The sequence below is a fragment of the Perognathus longimembris genome, chromosome 13 (genome assembly GCF_023159225.1).
Source record: "Perognathus longimembris pacificus isolate PPM17 chromosome 13, ASM2315922v1, whole genome shotgun sequence".
Lineage (NCBI taxonomy): Eukaryota > Metazoa > Chordata > Mammalia > Rodentia > Heteromyidae > Perognathus > Perognathus longimembris.
Genome location: NC_063173.1, coordinates 24507331 through 24533030, shown reverse-complemented (window position 1 = coordinate 24533030; position 25700 = coordinate 24507331). Strand labels below are relative to the sequence as shown.

The 25700-nt window shown below is 40.7% G+C and overlaps 1 protein-coding gene across 1 annotated transcript; it reads left to right on the top strand.

The window, feature by feature from the left end:
• Positions 1–837: 837 nt before the first annotated feature.
• Spty2d1 (SPT2 chromatin protein domain containing 1) lies at positions 838–23707 on the top strand. Its single transcript, XM_048361500.1, has 6 exons — positions 838–1105; positions 13648–13762; positions 15427–16959; positions 18939–19104; positions 19901–19978; positions 21588–23707. Exons 1-6 carry the CDS (start codon positions 1046–1048, stop codon positions 21679–21681), a joined length of 2046 nt encoding a protein of 681 aa, XP_048217457.1. The 5' UTR covers positions 838–1045; the 3' UTR covers positions 21682–23707.
• The last annotated feature ends 1993 nt before the right edge of the window (positions 23708–25700 follow it).

Sequence of the window (25700 nt, the reverse complement as noted above, 5' to 3'; positions counted from 1 at the left end):
AAGCACCTATTCAACTTCGACCTGCACAAGGACCTGTTGATAGAGAAACCCCCCTCCCCCCATAATTTATCTTGGAAGTATACCCAGGGTTCACACACACACACCCTGCACCTATTTACTGTCAATCCAATCCTCAGACTCAGCTTGCCTAATTGTGCCTTTTACCGAGTCAAAACAGCCTTACAAACTCAAGGTAGTTCTCAAATGGAAGCCAGGAATAGACTCGCAGTGCATATGAATATGGCCATATGTGTTTAGCAGTAAAGTGGTGTCTGCATGTGAAATTAAAAAATCTCTCCAGCCATTCCCTGGGCAAAAACACAGGTTGGACGCTCTACCGTGGCACTCATTATCTAAACCAGGAAAAAGCAGAGGGCGCTTAGCTCCTATACCCAAAGTGATCGTGCATCTATTTAGGCCGTGAGTGCACAGATTGTACCGGGACGTAATGACTGGTAGAGTGGCACAGGACCGGCCGATCTCTGCGCCTGCGCAGCTTCGCAAGAGGCGGGAGCCTAGAAACAAGCACCGAAATCCCTATAGGTTCTGCTGTTGGGCACGTCGTGGCTCTGGATTACATTATCCAGAGAACCTAATTATGATCAGTAACCCCAGACCCCCTTCGTTTCCCCTACCAGAAATCAGAAGGACCTCCAAGATGAGCAAGACCCGAGCCCAAGACGCCAAAGAAGATCCCACCCTCTAGCCCCGCAGCCCGTCAAGGCCGCCTCTCTTTGGTGGATAAAAGATTCGTCCCGCCCCCTTGAGCCTACGCCAGCAGCCACGTCTTCACGTCTTACGTGTCTCGGTCCTGAAAGCGGAAGTGACCCAAGACTCGCGAGGTCGGCGGCGGCCCTGAGAGGATACAAGGCAGCTGAAGGGAAGAGGGGTGGTCAGACCGCATTGGCAGGCGCCGGAAGTGGTCGCGTCTCGGAGGGGTAGCGGAGGGGTTGCGGAGGAAGTTCACTTTGGGCGGCGGGGCTTCTCGGCGAGGCACGCCTAGCCTCCTGTCCGAGAGCCCGGCCCAGTCTCTTCTCGGCGAAACATGGACTTCAGGGAAATTCTCCTGATCGCTTCCAAAGGACAAGGTGTCAACCATGTACCGGTAAGTTAGCCGCCCGGGCGACACTGTCGGAGACCACCGGCTTCAAGTTCGGAAGGTGCGGCTCTTGGAACTTCCAGGCGGAGCCACCTGGAAGTCGGCTCCCGAGCGAGCCGACAGCTGGACCTCCTTCTTTTCCAGTTGTTGAGTTTATGCTGCTGGGAACGTGGGATGTAGGAGGGTCTGAGAGGCAAGATGGGAGTCTTCTTGTGACTTTGTGATCTGGGTGTTTTCGAGTGGTGGGGAGAGCTGGGGAGCGAGTAGCTCCCGGCGCGTCGTGGGATCTAGCTCTTTCTAGTAAGTAAGTAGCATGGGGGGGGGGGGCGGGGAATCGGCATAAACTTCAGCCAAGGACTGGGAGGAAGAATGTTTTGTCGGGGAGCTCAGGAGGTTTCTTTGGTGTGTGTTTTTTGTTGTTGTTGATGATGATGATGTTTGTTTCGGGGACTTGGTTTAAGAGCTTTGGAGGCCTTTTGGCTGGTGTACATCTCCAATCATCGGTGAAAGGTTTAGTGATTTCTCTCATTCGTGGCCCCACCCACTGATGGGAATCACCTGCTGGGGGCGGGGAGGAGTATCACCTTTTTGTTGGGGGGGGCGGGGAGTTGAGCGTCTTCCAGGAATCCGTGGTCAAACGAAGGATGAGTTAGCGGGTTAGTTAAGATACAGCATTTGCTTAGCAAGCGTGGGGCACTGGGTTCCCTCCCCACTGCGGGGTTGGGGGCGGGGGGAGGGTGGAAGGTGAGGGTATGAGTTTATTAAATCTTCCGTTTACTCGAGGCCTTCCAGATTTTAGTCTTTGTTTAAAGTCAGGTCCCATTTGTAAGGTCCTCTCCCCGAGGGCTACGTGCTGACGCCCCCGACCTGGATAAGTCTCCACCCAGTTACCTGGGTAACCCGCATACCTGGAGGCAGTTACCTCCCCCTTTCCTGGTCACATCCTGGCCACACCTCCCCATCCCTGCCCTACTTTAGGCATCCCCCGGGGGTGACTCGCTCTCTTGCCCGCCTCGTCCACCTTGAACTTGGTTGGGAGCAGGTCAGCAGAACAAACCTTTCTCTCCAGCCTGAATACCGCGTGGTGTTCTCCTTTATCGACTACCTACTTTAAAAAAAACACCATTTGCTCACTAATGTTTTCGGATAAGCTAAGAGTAGCAGAGAGAATGTAAAGCGTAAAAGCTAAATATTAAAGTGGTAGAGGGTGTCTGCTTCATGGACTTGTACCTGTTTTGCATGGACTAGTCATATCTGGATCCTCAGATGGTTCCCGCAGCACAGCTGTAAACCAACAAATTGCCTTGTAATAACCCACAGTTAGAGCAGTGAGGTGTGAAACATCTTTTCAAAGTCAGTTCAACTGGAAGTTATTTTATTGGGCTCTCTTGTAGTCTGCATTTCCTAGATTTTTATGTGTTGCAGTATTTTTCTCTCCTACCTTTCCTGTCAAATCTGGCTAGTTCTTTTACCCTTTTTGAGTATATTGATCTAAAAATAATAAAATAAGGGGTGACAAAGTCTAGATCTGCTTATTTTACATATGAATGGATATGATTAAGTCATCCTCTTATCCTACATGTTATGCATCTGCAAATTTTTCAGACAAGGCAGCATTGAACCTGACAGTCATTTATTTTGCCTAATTTCACTCTAGATCTTCCTCTATTTCGGGAGAAATCAAAGATAATACTTGATGCCCAGGATAATGATCTGTAGAAGAATCAAAACTAAGTTGTTTCTTCCTTCTTTCCTTCCTTTTTTTTTTTTTTTTCCAATTCTGGGGCTTGAACTCAAGGCCTCAGTGCTGTCCTTGAGCTTTCTTTTCTTTCTTTTTTCTCAAGGCTAATAGTTTCTTATTTTAAAGTCAACAATTGCTTCCAGTTCAGGGTATGTATGTTATCCATCTACTTGTATACAAAAAAAGGTAAATTGGTGACTAAATTTGAATAGAAATATAGCAGGCATATATTTTATGAATCATGTTCCCTGCTCTAATCCAAGAAAGCTAGTAAAGCTAGAAGTTAGCATTAAAATCCTCCAAAAAGGGCTGGGAATGTGGCTTAGTGGTAGAGGGCTTGCCTAGCATGCATGAGGCCCTGGGTTCAATTCCTCAGTACCACATAAACAAAAAATAAAATGAAATCCTTTAAAAAAAAAACCTACACACGTGTAATGAAAAGTCCCTAATGAGGAATAAAACAAAGTAAATGACTGTTAAATCTTGTTTTTTTTTTTAATTAAGACTTACTCTACATGTAACAGATTATTACAAAAGCAATTTAAACACATGTGCACAAACACACACACACACACACACACTCTCTTGCCCTATATGGAATCTGCTTGGTTGACACTTCAATAGTCTGAGACGTTTCAATAACTGACAGCAAAGGTACATTCCTTTCTAGTGATCATTTCTGGGTTTTTAAATTGTTATTATAAAGGTGATGAACAGAGGAGTTACAGTTACCTAAATCAGGTAAAGAGACAGGTCTTTTTGGGTACTGCCACCCCTTCCCTTTTTTTGTTCCAGTTTTTCCATCCCATTCCCACCCACAAGTTGTATAGTTGATTTTCAACATAGTGTCCACTGAGTACCATTGGTGTGTTTGTTTATCCTTTGCCCCTCCATTTCTGTGCATGATTATTTCTTTTAGCTATCTTTGCCGTTTTCACTTCCCATTTGGGTCCTATTAGGGCTGATAGGTTTTAGCCTTCAGAATTCTTAGGTAAGACCTTTACTCTGGAAAGGAAGTATGTTTATATCTTCCTTGAGAGCTACAAGTTGAGTATCCATTATCTGAAATGCTTTTGGTCAGAAGTAATTTGGATTTTAGATTTTTTTCCTGTTTTGTAATATATAAACAAATAGAGGGCTGGGAATATGGCCTAGTGGCAAGAGAGCTTGCCTCATATACTTGAAGCCCTGGGTTCAATTCCCCAGTACCACATATATAGAAAACGGCCAGAAGTGGCGCTGTGGCTCAAGTGGCAGAGTGCTAGCCTTGAGCAAAAGGAAGCCAGGGACGGTGCTCAGGCCCTGAGTCCAAGGCCCAGGACTGGCAAAAAAAAAAAAAAATAATAATAATACAATGAGCCAGACTTAATGGAAATGGGAGCCAAACTTAAACCAAAAAATGTATGTGTATCTTATACACAGTCTTAATATCGTATTTTTAGTATGTTTTGTTTTGACTTTGACCCATTGTGTGAAGTCAGATGTGCGATTTTCCACTTAAAGTGACATGTCAGTGCCTAAAATGTTTTGGATTTGAGGACTAGAGCTGCTCAACTCAACTGTTTCCCAAATTGTTCTTTTTCTTTGTTTCTTTTATGTGAAATAGTTATTTTTATAATGTTTTAGTTAAAGCAAAGGTAGGGTTGCATCATTCATGCCTAGAAATATTAGGCACACTATTATTTCCCAGTGGAAATCTGAGTACAAATAACAGCTGATCAAGGTGATGTAACTAGTCATTATCACAGGCTCTTTTATTTAAAGGAGAAAAGGTATTTTTGGTAACCTTGCCCTTGATCCTCTCCCCCTCCCCCCCCAGCTTCAATAGCAAAAAACAAAGTAGTTATTTGATAGAATAGCCAGAAAAGTCTGATTTTTTTATAGCAACATTTTATTTTGAAGGAGCCAACCAAAGTTTCTGTAATAAACTTGTTCCTGTGGGTAGTGTTTTATCTGTAAGTTGGATGGTTCTCTACTCAGATCTAAAGATGACACGTACCCGAGGCAGCTTTGGATCTCTAGCCTAGGACAGTACTTCTCAACCAGGGTGTTAGGGAGAAGATCTTTTGGAAAATACTGCCCACAAGAATTCTTTTAGATAACGTGTCTCTGGTTAAAAATAACACTGTGCTTGCTCTTTGCCAGGCACTTTTCTATGTGGGGTGTGTGTGTGTGCGTGCGCGTGCATGTGTGCAAGCACGTGTGCCAATCCTGGGGCTTGAACTCTGGGCCTCAGTGCTGCCCCTGAGCTTTTGTGTTGAAGGCTAGCACTCTACCACATGAGCCACAGCTCCACTTCTGACTTTTTGGTGGTTAATTGGAGATAATGAGTTCCACATAATTTCCTGCCCAGTCTGGATCTCAACCTTCTGAATAGCTAGGACTATAGGCATGAGCCACCAGTTCTTGACCTTATAAATTCTTACAAGCATGTACAGGAGGTTATTTTTCAGATAAGGAAACTAAGGCTCCAGAGAGATGAAGAAACTCAAAGCCTGTAAGTAATAGGGTTAGTTAGGACAGAGCAGAGAATCTCATCCAGGGACACTGGCTTTAGAGTTCTTGTTCTTAAAGATGACAACACTGTATTGAATACGGACAATATCAAAGATATGATGGTAATAAATATCATATATATATTCTAAACTCTTCAGCTCCTTGTTCCCTAGCTCCTGTATTTTTATTTTTTTTGTCATGGAGCTTGAACTCAACCTTGACGCTGTCCCTGAGCTCTTCAGCTCAAGGCTAGTGCTCTACTACTTTGAGCCATAGCACCACTTTTGGAAGTGTGAATGTGTTAATTAGCTCAGTGTATTCATTATTCAACATTGTACTCAAATCATAACTCCCACCCCCCACCCTCCTGAGGCTTGGACTCAGGGCCTGAGCACTGTCCCTGGCTTCTTTTTGCTCAAGGCTAACACTACCTCTTGAGCCACTTCCAGCTTTTTCTGTTTATGTGGTGCTGAGGAATCAAACCTAGGGCTTCATGAATACAAGGCAAGCACTCTACCACTAAGCCACATTCCCAGCCCCCATAACAACACCATTTTGTGTTTCATAAATATAAGATTACATTGCCTTCTTTTGGTGTATGTGTGTGTGGTAGTAGTGATGCTTGAACTCAGGGTCTCAAACTCTTGCTTGGCTGGTACTCTATCACCTGAGCCACAGCTCCACTTCTGGCATTTTTGGTAGTTAATTGGGGATAGGATTCTCATGGACTTGTCTGCTCATGTCGACTTTGGACTGAAATCCTCAGGTCTCAGCCTCCTAGGTAGTTAGTATTACAGGCATGAGCCACTGGCACTGGGCTCCCCTTCCAGCTTTTGGGGAATTGATTGGTGATTTTCTCTCAAATTTTCCCAGGCTGGCTTCCAACTGTGATTCTCAGATGGCTAGGATTACAGGTGTGAACCACTAGTGCATGGCTGTATTGTCAATTTCTAATAAAAGGAATGAAATTTTTCTTTTATGAAAATAGTGTTTAGGATAAACAGTTTTTATGTGTATCAGTACTGGGTCTTGAGCTTGGGGCTTCATACTTTTCCTTTCACTCATGTCTAGTGTTCTAGCACTTGAACTGCACCTCCATATCTAGCTTTCTGCTGATTATTTGGAGATCAGGGTCCAAAGGATTTGTTTCCTGGACCAGCATTGAATCTCAGTCCTCACGTCTCAGCCTTCCGAGTAGCTAGGTATGAGTCACAGCTATAGATTACACACAAAGTTATTCTTTTTTAATTTTTTAAAAATTGTTATTATAAAAGTGAAGTACAGAAGGGTTACAGTTACATAAATCAGGTAATGAGTACATTTCTTTCACCTCCTTCCCTTGCTCTCTCCTAGTTTTTTCTTCCCATCCTCATCCACAATTTATATAGTTCATTTTCCACATTGTGTCCAGTAAGTACCACTGCCACATTTGTTCACCCTTTGTCCCTCCATTTCTGTGTCTCCCCCTTACCCTCCCAAAGAAGACATATTCTTTTAATATTTCTATTCCTAACTCCTGATTCTAATAACTCAATTTATGTAAGTAATCAGGAATTATGTTTATTCTACAATTACAAAATGTGTTACTTTCTGAGTAAAGAGCAGCTTTCAAGAAAAGAGTAACATTGGTTAATTTTTATTTCCAGACCAAAAGCACGTTTTCTTTCTTTCTTTTTTTTAATGCTGGTCCTGGGACTTGAACTCGTGGCCTGGACAGTGTCCCTGGGCTTTTGTGCTCAAGACTAGCATTCCACTACTTGAGCACAGCTGTACTTATAGCTGCTTCTTTTTCTTTCCTTCTTTTTTTTGTTTTTGTTTTAAGGAGTTAAGTGGAGGTAAGAGTCTCACAAACTTTCCTGTTCTGGCAGGCTGGCTTTGAACCTCAATTCTCTGATCTCAGCCTCCTGAATAGCTAAGATTATAGGCGTGATAGTTTCAGCGCAAGAGACACATATGCTAAAGGGGATTGATATTTTCTACATTTGTTGGCTTCAGAATAACAAATCTTGGCAAATTTTCTAGTGCTTTGTTTGAATGATATAAGCACCAGTGTTGTGGATCATTCATTGGAGTCCAACAGAATGAGAGTGTTAGCTTGCAGTGTAACAGAATAGATAGGCTTAGTATAAAAGAAACTTGTCTGGCTGCTTTTCATGAACCTCAAACAATGAAGCAGCCTGGTGCCTTGAATCAGATTCAGAATTGATGGGTACATCTTGATATGCTGTGGTTAGAACTACATATAACTATCTGACATGGGAAAATGCCAAGTATTTCTGCTTTCTTCTTATTTTTATCTATTTATTTTTGTTGCTACTGAAGTTTGAACTCAGGGCCTTGTGCTTGCTAGGCAAGCACTCTTATTACACTTACCACACTTACTTTTAATAAGGCCCTCTGCCTTATTAAATAGGATATAATGTGCTCTGAGCCTGAGTCTTTAAAAAACAAAGTCATTCTCTACTGGAGTACCCCAGTGGGGTGGGAGTGTTATAAAATAGTCCATTATTAAAAATCTTTTGAAATAAAGGCCATTGTTGCAGTGTCTCACTAAAGCCCTAGCCAGCTCAAGGTTAAGATTTAAACATATATCCATATAACACTTGTTTTTGTGTGTGTGTGTGTTTTTTTTTTGCCAGTCCTGGGCCTTAGACTCAGGGCCTGAGCACTGTCCCTGGCTTCTTTTTGCTCAAGGCTAGCAATTCTGCCACTTGAGCCACAGCGCCACTTCTGGCAGTTTTCTGTATCTGTGGTGCTGGGGAATCAAACCCAGGGCTTCATGTATTATAGGCAAGCACTCTTGCCACTAGGCCATATCCCCAGCCCCCATATAACACTTGTATACAATGTTAACAGCAGCATTATTCATAATAGCCAAAACATATATAATCCAGATATTTAGCTGAGGAATAGTTAATAGAGTATGTGAGATATAGGTGTATAGATTTTTAAGTCCATGTACATTGAAATATTCATCCATTAGATAAAATGGTATGTTGACACATGCTACAATAGGAACCTTGGAAACATGGTTTAAAATGAGAGAAGCTGAATACAAAAGGCATATTATATATATATATATGTTCTCCAAAGAAATAGACCCAGTAGTATTTCTTTAAGGGAATTTATTATTTGGCCAAGTAAGCCCAAAATTAGTAGGCTAGGCCAGTAGACTGAAAAATGAGGCAGGAGTTAATTCTGGGGGTTTTGTTGTGTGTTTTTTGTTGTTGTTTTGTCTTTTTTGTGTGTGTTTTGTCAGTCCTGGGGCTTGAACTCTGGGCCTGGGCACTGTCCCTAAACTCTTCAGCTCAAGGCTAGCAATCTACCACTTGAGCCACAGCACAGACTCCTGCCTGGGCTGGCTTTGAACCACAGTCCTCAGAACTCAGCCTCCTATGTTGCTAGAATTACAGGCATGAGCCACCAGCACTCAGCAGATTCCTTTTAAGATGAAGTCAGTAGTGATGCTTATATATCACATGGTATATATTTGCTGAATATTACAAAAAGAATTATACACATTAAATGAATGAATTTCATGGCATGTGAATTGCACCTTAAAGATGTTTTATAAAAGGGCAGGCATCATGGCTCAAATGGTGGAACACTTGCTAATATTTGGAGTTGGTGGGTTTAATCCCCAGTATCAGAGGGGGAAAAAAGTAGAAGTTTGTGGCAACCCAGCTCCCCAATCCTCCAGATTTTAGGTTGTGCTCTCAACTTTGCCTAAGAAAATGTTTTACTATTTATTTTCTTGGCATCTTGTGCCTTTGAGTGCATTTCAAGAAGAAGTAAGAAAGTCCTAATAATTCGACAAAGGCCTAATATCCACAATATACAAGAGCTCAAGAAATTAACCCCTCTTAAAACTAATAAACCAATCACTAAATGGAGCAGTGGAGCTAAGGAGAGACTTCTCAGAAGAGATAAGAATAGCAGTGACTCTTTCTCTCTTTTTCTCTTCTTCCTTCCCCTCTGTCTCCCCGCACCTTCATCTTGTGAGGGCCTGCAGTTTGCTCTCCCTCCAATAAATCTTCTCTGCTTGAAAAAAAAATAGCAGTGAAACACATGAAGAATGTTCAACATTCTTGGCCATAAAGAAAATGCAAATCAAAACAACTTTGAGATTCCACCTCACCCTAGTTATATTTGCCAACATCATGAATTGGAACAGCAACAAATGCTGGTGGGGATATGGGGGGAAAGGAACTCTATTGGGTGGGAATATAAACTAGTACAACCACTCTGGACAGCAGTCTGGAGGTTCCTCAAAAAACTAAACATAGGTCTTCCCTACCACCCAGCCATACCATACCATCTACCCACAATATCACAAGCCAAGATACATCCATGTTCACTACTGCACTATTTATAATAGCCAAGTTATGGGAATAACCCAGGTGTCCTATAATAGATGAATGGCTTGAAATAATGCTGTACTTATATATACAATGGAATTTTAAACACAGCCATTTGCATGGAAATGGGTGGATCTAGAACAAATCATGTTAAGTGAGGTAAGCCAAGCCCAGAGAGACAAATGGCACATATTTTCTCTCACGTGCAGAAGCCAGACCTAAAACATCGAGGACATGATAAAATTAAGCAAGCATCTAGTCATTCACACACAGACCAAAGGAGGATGATCTTAGTGAATTCTAGAAAATGGAAACAAGGGTTTGTTTGCTTTTGTCTTGTTTATTTGTCTTTGAAGGGATAAGAAGGATGGGTACAGGGGCTGGGAATACGGCCTAGTGGTAAAGTGCTCCCCTCGTATACATGAAGCCCTGGGTTCAATTCCTCAGCACCACATATATAGAAAAGGCTAGAGGTGGTGCTGTGGCTCAAGTGGCAGAGTGCTAGCTTTGAGCAAAAAGAAGCCAGGGATAGTCCCCAGACCCTGAGTTCAAGCCCCAGGACTGGCAAAGAAACAAAACAAATAAAACGAATGGCAAAAAAAAAAAAAAGGATAGGTACAGAAATGGAGGGACAAAGGGTGAACAAATGCAGCAGTGGTACTTAGTGGACACTATGTTGAAAATGAGCTATACAACTTTTAGCCAGGGGGCTGGGAATGCGGCTTAGTGGTAGAGTGCTTGCCTAGCATGCATGAAGCCGTGGGTTTGATTCCTCAGCACCTTTATACAGACAGAAAAAGCCAGAAATGGTGCTGTGGCTCAAAAGGTAGAATACTAGCCTTGAGCAAAAAGAAGCCAGGGACAGTGCTCAGGCCCTGAGTACAAGCCCCAGGACTGGCAAAAACAAAATACACACAACTTATGGCCAGGGATGGAATGGAAAAAGTAGAAGAGAGAGAAGGAAGGAGTGACGTTGTCCAAAAAGAAATGTACTCATTTTCTAACTTATGAAATGCCAACCCCTGTGTACATCACTTTTATAATAACAATTTTTAAAAGAAATTATTGTAATTCAGCTCATGTAAACAAGATTTAGCCTCATCAAAACAGTGTTAACTTTGCCCTGTAGCTTGTTTTATCATTATTTTCTAGCAGATCTATAAAGTAGATGTATTATACGCTTGTTGAATTCCTTGTGCATTCTAGGGAGAAGAGCACATGTACTGTAGTTGGATTAAGTGTGAAACTAGTTTACATATCCTTAGGCTTAGTACCTTTAAGGTGTTGCTTGAAGGGTAAAGGCCTTGCTTTCAAACCCCAATACCAAAGCAAATTTAGTAGTACTTAAAAAAAAAAGAATTTGATATATACATGGAAAATGATAGGAACAATTCAGAGGAAAAATAAATAGAAGTAGTCTGTAATTCTTTTCAGAGCAGAGCTGAGTTCCTGAACACCATTTCTTGGTTTTTCTGCCTTTGCTATATTTTTGCCCCTTAAGTCACTGTTTCTTCCAAGACATTACATTTAGGACTGGCTGAACCATGATTTTAGGTGATAAAACGGGTATTTTATATTCCAGTAGTTATTATGTATATTGACATAAAATGGAAAAATATAACTAGCTTTCAAGCCAGGGATTTCATGAATATTCTGAGCTCTATCTCAGCAGTATATTAATAGGTCATAGTATTAGGTTCATTTTCTCTTAGTAGTAGTTCAGGATGTATATTTAAAAAGTCAGAAATCATGAAGGATATTGGGTAAATGACCAGAGCTTGGCAAACACATTTAACTATGTCTCATACATTCTCTTTTGGATGCCACTGTTCAATGGAGAACATCTGTTACAATATCCCAGTTTCTATCCCAGGTTTGGACAAAAGGTGTCTCATAACATGTTGTGGTACTCAGTTTTGTGTTACCTAGATAGTAAACCTGTCTAGTTAAAATAAATACTGCTAGTATGTATGTTCTAACTTTTCTGCAGAGAATTCTATGTTCAGCTTTGATTTGGCAGGCAAATCTATGGTTGATAGATAAGATTGACTGATTATTAGGCTAAGCAGTCTGCCATTTATATATCTCCAGCTCTGTGAGTTTTATATCTAATTGGACCAGGAACAGGAAAATCTTATAGTATTTGCAACAAAAATTGAAGATTCCTTTTTTCAGATTTTTTTTTTTTTAGGGGGGGGGGAGGCAGTCCTGGGCTTGGACTCAGGGCCCAAGCACTGTCCCTGGCTTCCTTTTGCTCAAGGCTAGCACTCTGCCACTTGAGCCACAGCGCCTCTTCTGGCCGTTTTCTATATATGTGGTGCTGGGGAATTGATGTATAGGAGGCAAACACTCTTTCTACTAGGCCATATTCCCAGCCCTTTTCAGAACTTCTTGATGAGTTGAACTGGAATTAATTTGTGACCCTGCATATTCTGACTCTTCATGCATTTTAATTTGAATCAGGAATTGTTTTCATGGTAGAATTTTCATGGTGAAAATGTTACATATCTAGTTAGTCCTATATCTCATTCTCTTCCCATTCTTTTTTTTCTCTGTCCACTATTAAAAGAGTTTACAATTCAATTTATAAAGATGTAGACTAAGAGATTTCATTGTGTCCTAACCAGTGTAACTGGGGGGAAAAATTGGATACTGTCTTGGGATTTCTGTGTCAGGGATGTGTCAGTTCTTAGCATTGCTATCATGCAGGACTTTCAGGTTGGATTAGGGCCTACCTCCTTGGCCAGCTGCTTTGTTGGTATGCTGATTTAGTTGGAACTTGAGCCTGTTTCAAGATAGTTTATACTTAGCAGCCTTTAGTTTACCACACTAATCCTTTGGCTTTCCTCCAAGGATTTCATACACATAATGGGAATATATGTTTGGTTTATGAGACTACTTCATTTTCTGTTAGGTCCCTTAATGAATGCAGTGGATGAGAATGATATCTACCCAACAAGACAAAATAGAAAGAATACTTTTAAAATCTTATCTAGGGCTAAAGCTTAGTAGTAGAGTACTTGCCTAGTTGTGTGAGGCTCCAGCACTGAAAAGAAAAAAAAAAAAAAAAACTACAAACAGCCCAAAATAACACCTTTATTTCCTAGCTCATAAACTTAATGTGAGTGGTCCTGGAGATGAATTGTTTGTCCCCAGTTTGAATTATTAGCTCTATGTTTATCACACTTTTCTAATAAAAATACTTACAAAGTAAAAAAGATTCCTTTCATAGTTCAAATTAATATTCTTATTTATTTCTCTATGCAGTTACATAAAAACTAAGGTTCAGGGAAATACCATCTGTGCCAAGATAGAGTCAGCATGTTTTGGATGATATGGGAACCTGTATAAAAGAGTTTGTATAGCAAATTAATATTTAATAAATGTGAGGCTGAGCTAAAGATTACTGAAAGTTAGGTTCTTTCTGTTTACATTTCTTTCCTTTTGTCCTTTCTTCCCCTCTTCTTTCACTCTCTCTCTTCCTCCTTTCCTTCTACCATCCTTCTATTTTCATTTTTCTGCAGTGCTAGGAATTGACCCCAGTGCTTCACAAATGCTAGGTAGTACCCCTAAATTTCTTTGAAATGCTTTTAGGCTATAATTTGCTGTGATGAAACTATGACTTGCCAACTAGCAAATTTTAAAATGTATGTTTCCTTGTTCTAAGCAAAATAACCTGTGCAGTTATAAGATTCTTGCTACAAAATAGTGTAGTCAGAAAGCAGTTAAGTAGTCATTTTTTGAGTTGAAAACTGGACTTGGAAATGCTTCTTTCTGAGGAAAGGGGGGGTGGGGTGGGGGTTTCTGGTGCTGGGAATAGAACCCAGGCCTGGGGCATTCTACACCAGCCCTGTTACATCTCTGCCACCAAACCACACACATACCCAGCCCCTAAAGAGTATATTTTTGTAAAGTTGGTTTGCTTATTGTTTTCTCTCTGTTTTTCTTTTTAGAAAAGATATAGTTTGGCAGTGGGGCCTCCCAAGAAAGACCCAAAAGTTAAAGGTGTTCAATCAGCCGCTGTACAAGCTTTTCTTAGAAGGAAAGAAGAAGAACTTAGACGAAAAGGTACATATGCCTTATTCTCCATTTTAAAGATTCCCAATTTCATATCTAGTATGTACTTAACCAGTGGTTGGTTGTAAAAACATAATAGGTCATGGATTTGAATCTGAATGTCTGTCTCTGGATTGACTTAGTATGTCTTTACATGTATTCATGTAGTGGTTGTTTGTATGGAAGTTTTTTTGTTTGTTTGTTAATCTGCCTTAAAGGTTTTTGGAGCCAGGCATAGTGGTGTGTCCCAGCAACTAAGAAATCTGAGTCAAGACAATTATTTGAGCCTAGGACCTTGATAAGAGTCTGGGTAACAAGACCTATTTAAAACAAAAAGGTTATTGGAGTTAGTGATTTTGTTCACTATTCTTCAACTTTGGTTCTGAAACTGTACATATATTACATGTTTTAATTAATGAGTTATTTGGGCTGGGAATATGGCCTAGTGGCAAGAATACTTGCCTCATAATCATGAAGCCCTGGGTTCAATTCCTCAGCACCATATATAGAGAAAACAGCCAGAACTGGCACTGTGGCTCAAGTGGTGGAGTTTTAGCCTTAAGCAAAAAGGAGTCAGGGACAGTGCTCAGGCCCTGAGTTCAAGGCCCAGGACTGGCAAAAAATAAATAAATAAAATAAAATAAAAATGAGTTATTTTAGAGCTCATTAATTAAAATAGGAATTTTTTTAGCCAGATGATGGTGACTCACACACGTAATCCCAGCTACTCAGGAGGCTGAGATGGGATGATCTTGGCTCAAAGCCAGCTGGGGTAAGAAAGTCCATGAGACTTTTGTTGTTGTTGGTTGTGGGGCTTGAACTCAGGGCCTGGGCACTATCCCTGAGCTCTTTTGCTCAAGGATAGCACTCTCTACCACTTTGAGTCACAGCTCCACCCCTGGTTTTTCAATGGTTAACTGGAGATAAGAGTCTCATGGAGACTTTTCTGCTCCTCAGATCTCAGCCTCTTGAGTAGCTAGGATTACCAGCATGAGCCACCAGCACCCCACCTTGAGACTCTTATCTCCAATAAACTACTCAGAAAAGGCCAGAAGTGGTGGCATTGTGGCTCAAGTGGTGTAATGCTGGCCTTGAACAAAAGCCCAGTCCCTGAGTTCAAGTCTAAGGACCACCTACCCCCCTCAAAAAAAATATTTTGAAAAACTCTCAAGAAGTTGTTCTTAATGCAAATAACAATTCAAAAACCTTGAATATTGGGGCTGGGGATATGGCCTAGTGGCAAGAGTGCTTGCCTCGAATACATGAGGCCCTGGGTTCGATTCCCCAGCACCACATATACAGAAAATGGCCAGAAGTGGCGCTGTGGCTCAAGTGGCAGAGTGCTAGCCTTGAGCAAGAAGAAGCCAGGGACAGTGCTCACAAAAAACCTTGAATATTAATTTGTAATTATTAACAAATTCTAAGTGAGTACTAAGTGATTTGTGTACTTAATGCTGAAAACCAAGTCCTCTACTTGTTTAGTCATATAGAAAAACTCACGACCTATTCATTATGTGAAGATGACTCAATTGGTATTTGTTCAAGTAACTTCCTCATTTGATTCCTAGATATCTTCAGACTGTAATGAAGATTGTTTTGGCCACCTACTGATGTCACATGAGCATTCTGCTATTTTGAGACCTTGAAATAATATGTTCTTATTTTGTTCCTTTTAGCCTTAGAAGAGAAAAAGAGAAAAGAAGACCTAGTGAAAAAGCGAATTGAGCTCAAACATGACAAGAAAGCAAGAGCTATGGCCAAAAGGACTAAGGATAATTTCCATGGTTACGATGGAATTCCTATTGAGGAAAAGTCAAAGAAGAGGCAGGCAGTGGACAGCCACACCAGCCACCGACCAAACCAGGAGTATGAGGTGGAAGAAGAGAATGAGTTCTTTGAATACAATCAAGCAGTGTCAGAGGAGGAATACGAGGAAGAGCAAGAACCTCCCAAAGTTGAAAGCAAACCAAAGGTCCCCCTTAAAAGTGCCCCACCACCCATGAACTTCACTGATTTATTGAGACTGGCTGAGAAAAAGCAGTTTGAACCAGTGGAGATCAAGGTAGTGAAGAAATCAGAAGAACGGCCTATGACTGCAGAAGAACTTAGGGAGCGTGAATTCCTTGAACGAAAGCATAGGAAAAAGAAACCTGAGACAGATGTAAAACTACCTCCAACTGTGTCCAAAAAGGTACCCACTCAGAAAGAAAGTATGGTCACAAAACTTAGCAAAGGTTCTGGGGACAAGCAACCTTCTTCCAAGGGAGTACCCTTTCCTCATGCTGAGAAGAAATCCCGACCCAGCCCAGCCAATGAGAAGCACTCAGCTTTGACTTTATCCAAATCCACGCTGGCAGAGAGGACCAAGGCAGGATCTGGCAGTAGCTCCCAACCCTCACTTCATGAGGGTCATGACAGACCTGTTTTCAATGGGGCTAAAAAGCCCCACTCCAGCACCTATTCACCAAATGTCCCAAAGACTTCTGCTAGTGGGACTCAGAAGTCTGCCACTGAGCATAAAGCCAAAAAATCTCCTAATCCTAGCCATTCCAAGCCTGGGCTCGTGGTTACTCCAAACAATAAAGCTAAGAGTTCAGGTATGAAGCAGACAGGCAGCAGCTCCAGCTCAGCTCCTGGGCGACCAAGCTTAGGAACAACTCGGCCTACTCAGGGTTCTGGCCCTGTTGCCAGGGGCCAGAATGGCAGCTCCAGCTCAGGACCTGAACGATCAGTCAGTGGGACCAAGAAGGTAGCCAGTAACACAAATGCCCTTGGGTGGGCAGTCAGTGGTACAAGTGGTCCTGGACGACCTGCAAACAGCGCGAGTGGCCCTGGTCGACCCAGCTGTGGCTCAGGTAGTTCTGGAAGACCTGTGGGCAACTCTGGAAGCCTTGGGCGGCCAGGAAGCAGTCCACATGACCTTCGACGACCAGTGAGTGGCCCAGGCCATCCTGGGAAGTCAGTCAGTGGCTCTGGGCGATCCATAAGTGGTTCAGTTCCAGCTGGGCGAACTGTCAGTAGTTCAGGTCCTGGGAGACCAGTAAGCAGCTTAGGACCTGGGCGGACAGTTAGTACCCCAGGTCCCCCCACAAAGCCCAGGTGTACTGTCGTGGCAGAAACAATTTCTTCAAAGAATATTATTAGCCGATCCCACAGTGGACAGATGAATGGAATGAGGCCTCCTCTACCTGGCTACAGATCTGCCCAAGGTAAGACTGGCCTTCATTTTACAGAATACATATATTTGTTCTAAGAAATTAGGAAGAGAACTTAGTTTAATGTAACCAAGGACCCATTAATGTACTCTAGTGTGGATAGAATTGTCATACCTTGTCTGCCCTGTGCCTGAGAATTCCTTTACTGAACGTGGTTTGGGTAAGTCTTTAGAAAAAGGGTTATCTAGGGTCCCCTTTATTGACCCCTGCAGTATTCCCAAGTGTAAGAAACTTGGTTTTGTGATTTGTGAGATTGTGTAACTGTACATGCAATCTATGTGTTTCAGTGGATTCTTTATCATGAAGAGATCTTTATCAAAAAGAGATGCCTTTAACTATGAAAATATAATTGAAGCCTTCAGAGTATTGTTCACTCACCAAATATTTGTTAAGCACCTGTTTATGTACCATGAGCTATTTTAGATTGTCCTTGTTTTTCTTCAGAGATAGTAATCAAGGTCCTAACCATTGGTGCTTTAGGCTTCTACTCTCCCAAGGTACAAGATTGTTGGCAGTACCTGCTAGTTGCTTGGTCTACATGGTAGTAGGCATTTGTTAAAGCACTTGTTAAACATTGAGTAGAATGTAAGAAGAAATAAGTGATTAATTCAGTTAGAACCCCCAAAAGTAATGTTTTGCATTCTTTGGAGACACTTAATTGTCACAGCTTGGAACAGGGCATATTTCTGGCAGGGATGCTGCTAACACAATACATAGGACAGCCCCCAATAACACAGAATCATCTGGCCATAATGTTATTTAATGTCAAGGTTGAGAAACTTTGAGCCAGGGGGACAGGCCATTCATATTAAAAACAATCATAGAACAACAAAAAGAGTATCTGTACTCAAAGACTAAAATGCACTTATTCCCAGTATTGGCCCACAAGCTCATATCTATCTTTTGCAGTTTTGGGTTTTTGTTGTTGTTGTTGTATAATCAATCTTTTTGGCAAAATGGCTAAAATAGAGTTAAAAGTTTTTCCAAAATTACTCAGCTTGAACAATTTTCTGTAATTTCTTCCTATCTGGTTCCCCCCCCCCCTTTTTTCTTTTTTGTTTTTTTGTTTTTGTTTTTGTTTTTTTTTGCCTGTGTTTTAGGCTGATCTTGAACTCCTGGGCACAAGTCATCCTCCCTGTCATAACCTTCCTGATAGCTGGGGCTGTAAGTGTGTACAGGACCTGAAATTTATAGACAAAATTATGGTGATCAGAATAGAAGTGTGTTACTTTGACATCTTTACTTGACATAATTAAACATGATTCTGCCAGGCACCAGTAGCTCATGCCTATAATCCTCGCTACTCAAGAAACCTGAGGATCGCAGTTTGGAGTCAGCCTGGGCAAGAAAGTCCCTGAGACTTAACCTCCAGTTAACTACCAAAAAGCTGGAAATAGTGCCGTGGCTCAAGTGGTAGAGCTCTAGCCTTGAGCACAAAAGCTCAGGGACAACATTCAGGCCCTGAGTTCAGTCTCCAGGACCTGCATATATATATATATATATACACACACACACACACACACACACACACACACACACACACACACACACACACACACACACACACACACACACACACACACACACACACTTCATGATTCTATAACTTTTATTTAGTTTTAGAAATTCTGCTAATCCGGTTTTTTTGTTTGTTTTGTTTTTTGGCCAGTCCTGGGCCTTGGACTCAGGGCCTGAGCACTGTCCCTGGCTTCTTTTTGCTCAAGGCTGGTACTCTGCCACTTCAGCCACAGCGCCACTTCTGGCCGTTTTCTATATATGTGGTGCTGGGGAATCGAACCCAGGGCTTCATGTATATGAGGCAAGCACTCTTGCCACTATGCCATATTCCCAGCCCCCTGCTAATCTTTTAAGTCCCAGAAGTACAGTACTAATAAGAGAGATCCCAATTTATGTAGAAATCTATTAGAGAAATACTTTAAGATTTAAGTAGAAATAATTGTTTCTGTACTTAGGTCCTCAGAGGCTTCCCTTTCCTACTGGTTACAAAAGGCAGCGAGAATATGAAGATGAAGAAGATGATTATGATTCTGAAATGGATGATTTTATTGAAGATGAAGGAGAACCTCAGGAAGAAATATCCAAGCACATTCGGGAAATCTTTGGCTATGACCGAAAAAAGTACGTCTGAAGATTTAGATAAATATGATATATTTCATTGTTGCCATTGTTGTTTAGTTTTTGAGATAGGGTCTTGCTATGTAGCCTAGGCTAGCCTTTAACTTGAAATTCTTCTAAGTGCTAGGATTACAACTATGTACTACCAGGCTGGCATATTTTGAATAATTCACATTATGAGGGAGAAATATTCATAGTAGTGATATTGAATACAGTGCTTAATTAGAAACTCTTGGATGATAGTTATTTTAAATAGTTACTCTTTTAACAGTATTTTTAATAGTTTGCATAGTTATTTGCATGAAACCCAAAAAATACCCTTCTTAGACTTTTTTTTTTGGGGGGGGGGGTGTCATGGGGCTTGAACTCTGGGCCTGGGCACTGTCCCTGAACTCTCCAGCCTGAAGGCTAGCACTCTACCACTTGAGCCACAGCACCACTTCCAGTTTTTCAATGGTTAATTAGAGATAAGAGTCTCACAGAGACTTTTCTGCCGGGGTTGGCTTTGAACTGCAGTCCTCAAATCTCAGCCTTCTGAGTAGGCTAGGATTACAAACATGAGCCACATGCACCGGGCCAGCTTTGAATCTTAATCCCCTAGTTCTCAAGAAGCCTCCTAAGTAGCTAGGATGACAGGTGTGAGCTACTGATGCCTGGCTAAAAGAGATATTTTTAGGCAAGTGCTGCTACCACTGAGCTACATCCCCAGCCAAGATTTGTTTCTTTTTTAAATGAGAGGATGTAGATCTTTTAGAAAATTGAATTTTTTTTTTTTACAGTTTTGCTTTTCTCTTATCAGATACAAAGATGAAAGTGATTATGCCTTACGTTACATGGAAAGTAGCTGGAAAGAACAGCAAAAGGAAGAAGCAAAGAGGTAAGCACAAAACAGTATGTTCATGCATAGATGTTCTAAAAGTTCTTTTCAGTCTGGTGCTAATGGCTAGATTTAAGGCTCCCAGTTTGAAGCCAACCGGGGCAGGAAAGTCCACGAGACTTTTACCAGAAATGCTGGAAGTGGAGCTGTTGCTCAAGTGGTAGAATGCTAGCCTTGAGCAAAAAAACCTCAGGGCCAGGGCTGGGAATATGGCCTAGTGGCAAGAGTGCTTGCCTCGCATACATGGGTTCGATTCCCCAGCACCACATATATAGAAAACCGCCAGAAGTGGCGCTGTGGCTCAAGAGATAGAGTGCAAGCCTTGAGCAAAAAGAAGCCAGGGACAGTGCTCAGGCCCTGAGTCCAAGGCCCAGGACTGGCAAAAAAAAACCAAAAAACCGGCTGGGGATATGGCCTAGCGGTAAGAGTGCCTCCCTCATATACATGAGGCCCTGGGTTCGATTCCCCAGCACCACATATACAGAAAATGGCCAGAAGTGGCGCTGTGGCTCAAATGGTAGTATGCTAACCTTGAGCAGAAAGAAGCCAGGGACAGTGCTCAGGCCCTGAGTCCAAGGCCCAGGACTGGCAAAAAAAAAAAAAAACCTCAGGGCCAGTGCCCAAGCCCCCGAGTTCAGTCCCCAGGACTAGCACCAAAAAAATAAATACTTCTGCTTATTGCTACATTTGGAATATTAGAAATGGGTTTTGGCTCACACAGTTTTGAACTATCATCCTACCAATTAGCTGTAAGGGCCTTAGACAAATGCATTAGGTCTTACAAATGTTTTCTCATTTGTGAAATGAACATGTACTTTTTTCCTTGAGTTGAGACAATATGTATACAAGATGCTTATAGTGCCTCACATGTGTATTGTAGCAAATGATATTAGAAGCCTCCCCTAATTCTAACTGGGAAGTGTTTTTCTTTTCTTTCCACTTAAATTGTAATCTTGATAACCCAGGTTGTTAGATTCTAATTCATGCTTGGCTATCTGGATAAACTAATGATAATTTCTTGAGTAGGGGTAACCCTGGTTACTTTATCGTTTTCACTATTATAAAGTGTGTGTGTGTGTGTGTGTGTGTGTGTGTTGGTTGTGGGGTTTGAACTCTGGGCCTGTCCCTGAGCTCTTCAGCTCAAGGCTAATGCTCTACCACTTTGAGCCACAGCAACACTTCCAGTTTTCTGGTAGTTAATTGGAGATAACAGTCTCACTGACTTTTCTGCCTGAGCTGGCTTTGAACCATGATCCTCAGATCTCAGCCTCTGGAGCGGCTAGAATTACAGGCATGAGCCACTTGGCCCCTGGTTTTAATCCACAATAAGCCTCTTTTCTCCCTCTTAGACCTCCCCTCCTATTACTAGATAAAATGCCAAAATAATGTTGGGAAAGATTAATAGGTGTTTCTTCTTCTTAGTTTTTTTGGTCTTTTTGGTGCTGGGGATTGAGCCCAGAACCATGTGCATGGCAGGCAAGTATTAAGTCATCTTAAGCAGCAATGGCTTAGAAGCACAATCCACACAATCCTTATGAACTCCCAGTTGAAATTTCATTTTGCTTTTAAAGTAGCAATCTCATGTATATTACTTTTTTTTTTTAAACAGTTTAAGACTAGGTATGCAAGAAGACTTAGAGGAAATGAGACGTGAGGAAGAAGAAATGAAACGTCGAAAGGCTAAGAAGCTGAAGAGACGTTAGCTGCTGCTTTATTTTTGTAAAACTCTAGGAAGACTGCTACAAGGATTTCCTGCCTTCAGACTGAATAAGCCTCCTTACCATTTTATATTTGTACTTGGGTATTCAAGGAGAAGGAATGCATACTGTCAATGCAGGCTGTCATTTGAGCATAAAGTATTTTCAATACTCCAGGGTGAAATCTTAATGTAGATGGTAGAATGTCTGCTGTGTGCCCTTATGAAGTCACCTGTTCACAAATGTCAGCCTTGATCCTAATGAGCTATGCACTCTGTGGGGCTACTGACCAGTCAGTCAATCTTTTATTGTTCCTTTGCTGCTTTAAGGATTAAAAAAAAAAAAATTGCCTCCACCTCTTATAATTCCACTGATGTGTGAACAGGGTACTGTCCAGCTTCTAGTCAAACTTACTGTCTTTATGAAGAACTTGATCCTTCATGAATGTTGTCAGCAATAAAGTAGCCTAATCTGTGTTCAGATTGAGATCTCAAAAATGTAGAGAAGGCTTTATAATTATCACATGGGTGTCATCCTTGTGACTCAGAAGTACAAAATAGACTAAATTATATTGTATTCGTCATTATTTGTGGATTGGATGCTAAGCATTCTTATTTAATAGGTAATTTGGCAGTTAATTTTTTTTTAATTTTCCATGTTAAAAATACAAATGTCAGTATAGGAATATTTTCCAAGTTTTCCTTTCAGATTAACTGTTATGGTGGCGTTAGTATAAAATAGACATGGTCACTGTGTTGATTAACTTTATCTGAAAAATTCATTTTTGTATTAAGTAATTATTCAAACATTAGATTTGAAAAAGTCATAGTTTACAAAAACAAGAAAGTGACATGTGAGGCTTCTCTCAATCATAAAGATATCCCATCATAAAGATCTTTTGGAATCCCAATGTGCCCTGTACCTCTTGACTTTGCATTTTTAGCTTAACTTCCTTAAATGGCAAAAACCAAAAACATTTAAATTCGTGAATATCAAGAGCACCACCTTCTCCTTTTGCCCATATTGCACTTTTATTTCAAACTATGCACTGTGAAGTGAATTTTTCCCCAGGTAGGAAAAAAAGGGGTTTTTTCTGTACTGGAATTTTATTGGGCTATGGAACTTTCTTCATTTTCACCCTCATAGCCTTTGTATCACTTAAGCCTCAAGTCCAAGCAGTTCCAGACATTGCTGGAAGGAAACTAAGTCTCAAGGACAGCATCAGAAAATGAGATGCGCTGTTAAGAATATTTGTCCTTCACTCTTAAGTATTGGAGGATTAGAGACAGAACTAAGCTTGTAGAAAATTTCTACAGTAAATGTTCTGGCCATCTTAAGCCATTGGAAAAAGAATAGGAAATTGTAGGGAATATCCCACTAAGAAACCTTACTTTTCAACAGATCCAGATGTTTCGTATATTTTTATCCATAAAGCCTTTTTTCTTTAAGTTTGGGAATTGTAGCGTATTGTTGTTAGCCTTCCCTAAGGGGACCATGTGACCCAGTCTAGAATTAACTCATGATGAATTTTCAAACTTTTGAAAGTACAAGGATCTAATTTTAAAGTTGAATATGATATGAAAGTTGTCTTAATCACTAGTTGTAACACCCTTCCACATAGATCTTTTACAAAGTACTAAAAAATCGTATACCTTCAATGAAATTTATTTTTAAGGTAGTGGATACTCCATTTAATGTAGGTTTAAAACATTTTCTTTGCTATCATTTATTTGCTTCTACCCTCTGCCCCCCACCCCACTTAAATGGTCTTTATTGGATATATTTTTGAGAATTATTGAATATTTTTTCAATAGTAAGACTGAAATATAATTGCAATCAAGTGCTTGTTGTAGCCAAAAGATTTCTGGTGGCTTTTAAAGTTTACTAGCATTTGCTGATATGGTACAGTTATTTGTACAGAAAGGAATCTTTGTGCTAAAGTTGCAGAACTTAGTAAGAAGAGTCAGATTGTAATGTCTGTCATTTATAGTTTCTTCTATAATAGATGCTAATTTGCATCAATATTATTAAAGTAATTATTTTTTAAAAAATGTCTTTTAAATCTTGGCCTTGTTTTCAAATCCTGTCTTCCATCTTGTTCTTCTGTACTTCCTAACCACTGTTCACACAGACCTTTGAAGAAACTGGAATAGGCTGTCATTTTATCAAGGTTTACAAATGAAGTGCTTGGTTTTTAGTATATTCTGTCTTGATTTTCAGATTTCCTTAATATTTAAAGATGTGCCTTTTATTGGGTAATATTAATTCACGAATGTAGTAATGTTATTTCACAATTGTAATGTTACATGATCATGGATGTGGTATTCTCTAACACAAATTATGTGTAAGGAAAGTAGTTTTCATAAAACTCACAGCTCTGATTGCACAGTCCCAGTTGCTTCTGATGTTATGTGTCAAAGCAAAGGGTACTTTCTTTTAAGGCTACTTTCAGGACTTAGCTGTGTATTTTTTCTAAACTATAAATGCAAATATGTCTATTTGGAGGCCAGGGTATCACATGTCATGGGCAGCCTTTACATGTGTGCCATGAGAAAGTTCAAAGACAATTAAAAAGAAAGTTTATGGGAACTCAAAAGTTCATTTCAAAAAATAATCCCCAAGATTTTCTCCAAGAAATAAATTATTTTGTATTTTGTAACTTCACAGCAGCTATTAGTACATTTCTGAGATTATAGCAGGAGACCAAAACAATTTTTGGAAAGAGAATAAATATATGAAGAGAGACTGGTCATTTTATTTTCAGTGTGCTGATTAGACTACTATTTATTTTGTGAGTGGTTGTGATAAATATGCAGGTGTGTAGTGTATGGTTAAGAGTGGAATATAGATTTCTTTGGAGTTATTAAATCCATGTCTTTTGCATAATGGACAAATCAAAAGTTTAAATGGAAACCTTTTACATAGCTTAGCTTGTTTTCTGGTGCTGTTGACCTGCAAGAGAATATACTTTTGCACATACAGGTGAATGTTTTACGATTTATGTATACAAGAAATTGTAGGCATTAAAAGTATTTTATTGATATTCTTATTGGTTTGCCTTTATTGGTCAAAACTTTAAGCTGTTATCTCAACTTAAAACGTTTTTTCCTGCTAGACACCTTATAGTAGACGTATCAGACTTCAGAGATCAGGTTTGTCTACTTATACACATGCCTGTGCATTCTCTTACACATCGATGTCTTTTCAGTTCCTACCACTACTATGTCTGCTTCCAATATCAAAGTACCTCTGTGCTCTGAAGATGTCCAAGAGAACTGTAAGGTGGTTAGAGCAGCAGAATCTAGCTTTGTGGCTTGAGTTTTGGAAGTTTAATCAAATTGGAGGGGAAAAATAGACCTGAGTATTTAGTTCTTATGAAATGTACATGTTCCAATCCCAATAGAGCTTCAGATGTTGAGAAAATTAGTCCTAGGATTATATGTGAGCAGGTGGGCACCACCACACAAGAGACTATAGGTACCTGATTCACTGGAATGAGTCTAGGTCATGTAGTATATACAAGAGAGATGCTAATATCCTAGATTCTGAATTTACTCATAGTTGTGTTCATAAATTTTGAATTCATTTTCCTTTCCATAAAAAAAGGAAGCCGTTCAGTGCAGAGAGCACTTATAGTTGAGTACATCTACAAAATGTTCCTGTGAAACCAAAAGATGTGCTATGATGGGCTGGGAATATGGCCTAGTGGTAAAGTGCTCACCTCGTATACATGAAGCCCTGGGTTTGATTCCTCAGCACCACATACACAGAAAAGGCTGGAAGTGGCGCTGTGTCTCAAGTGGTAGAGTGCTAGCCTTGAGCAAAAAGAAGCCAGGGACGGTGCTCAGGCCCAGAGTCCAAGCCCCAGGACTGGCAAAAAAAAAAAAAGATGTGCTAATGAGGGGAAAGGTACATTTTTTGTGAACAATTGTCACCCTCAAGCTCCCACTCACTGTGTGTGTGTGTGTGTGTGTGACAGAGAGGGGATCCTCAAGCTAAAGCCATCTTTAGAGGGCTTATTAAGA

Coding starts and splice junctions, on each gene's coding strand:
- Spty2d1 (XM_048361500.1), top strand. CDS start 1,046: ATGGACTTCAGGGAAATTCTCCTGATCGCTTCCAAAGGACAAGGTGTC. Junction 1,106..13,647: donor AAGGTGTCAACCATGTACCG/GTAAGTTAGCCG, acceptor TTTTCTTTTTAG/AAAAGATATAGTTTGGCAGT. Junction 13,763..15,426: donor AGAAGAACTTAGACGAAAAG/GTACATATGCCT, acceptor TGTTCCTTTTAG/CCTTAGAAGAGAAAAAGAGA.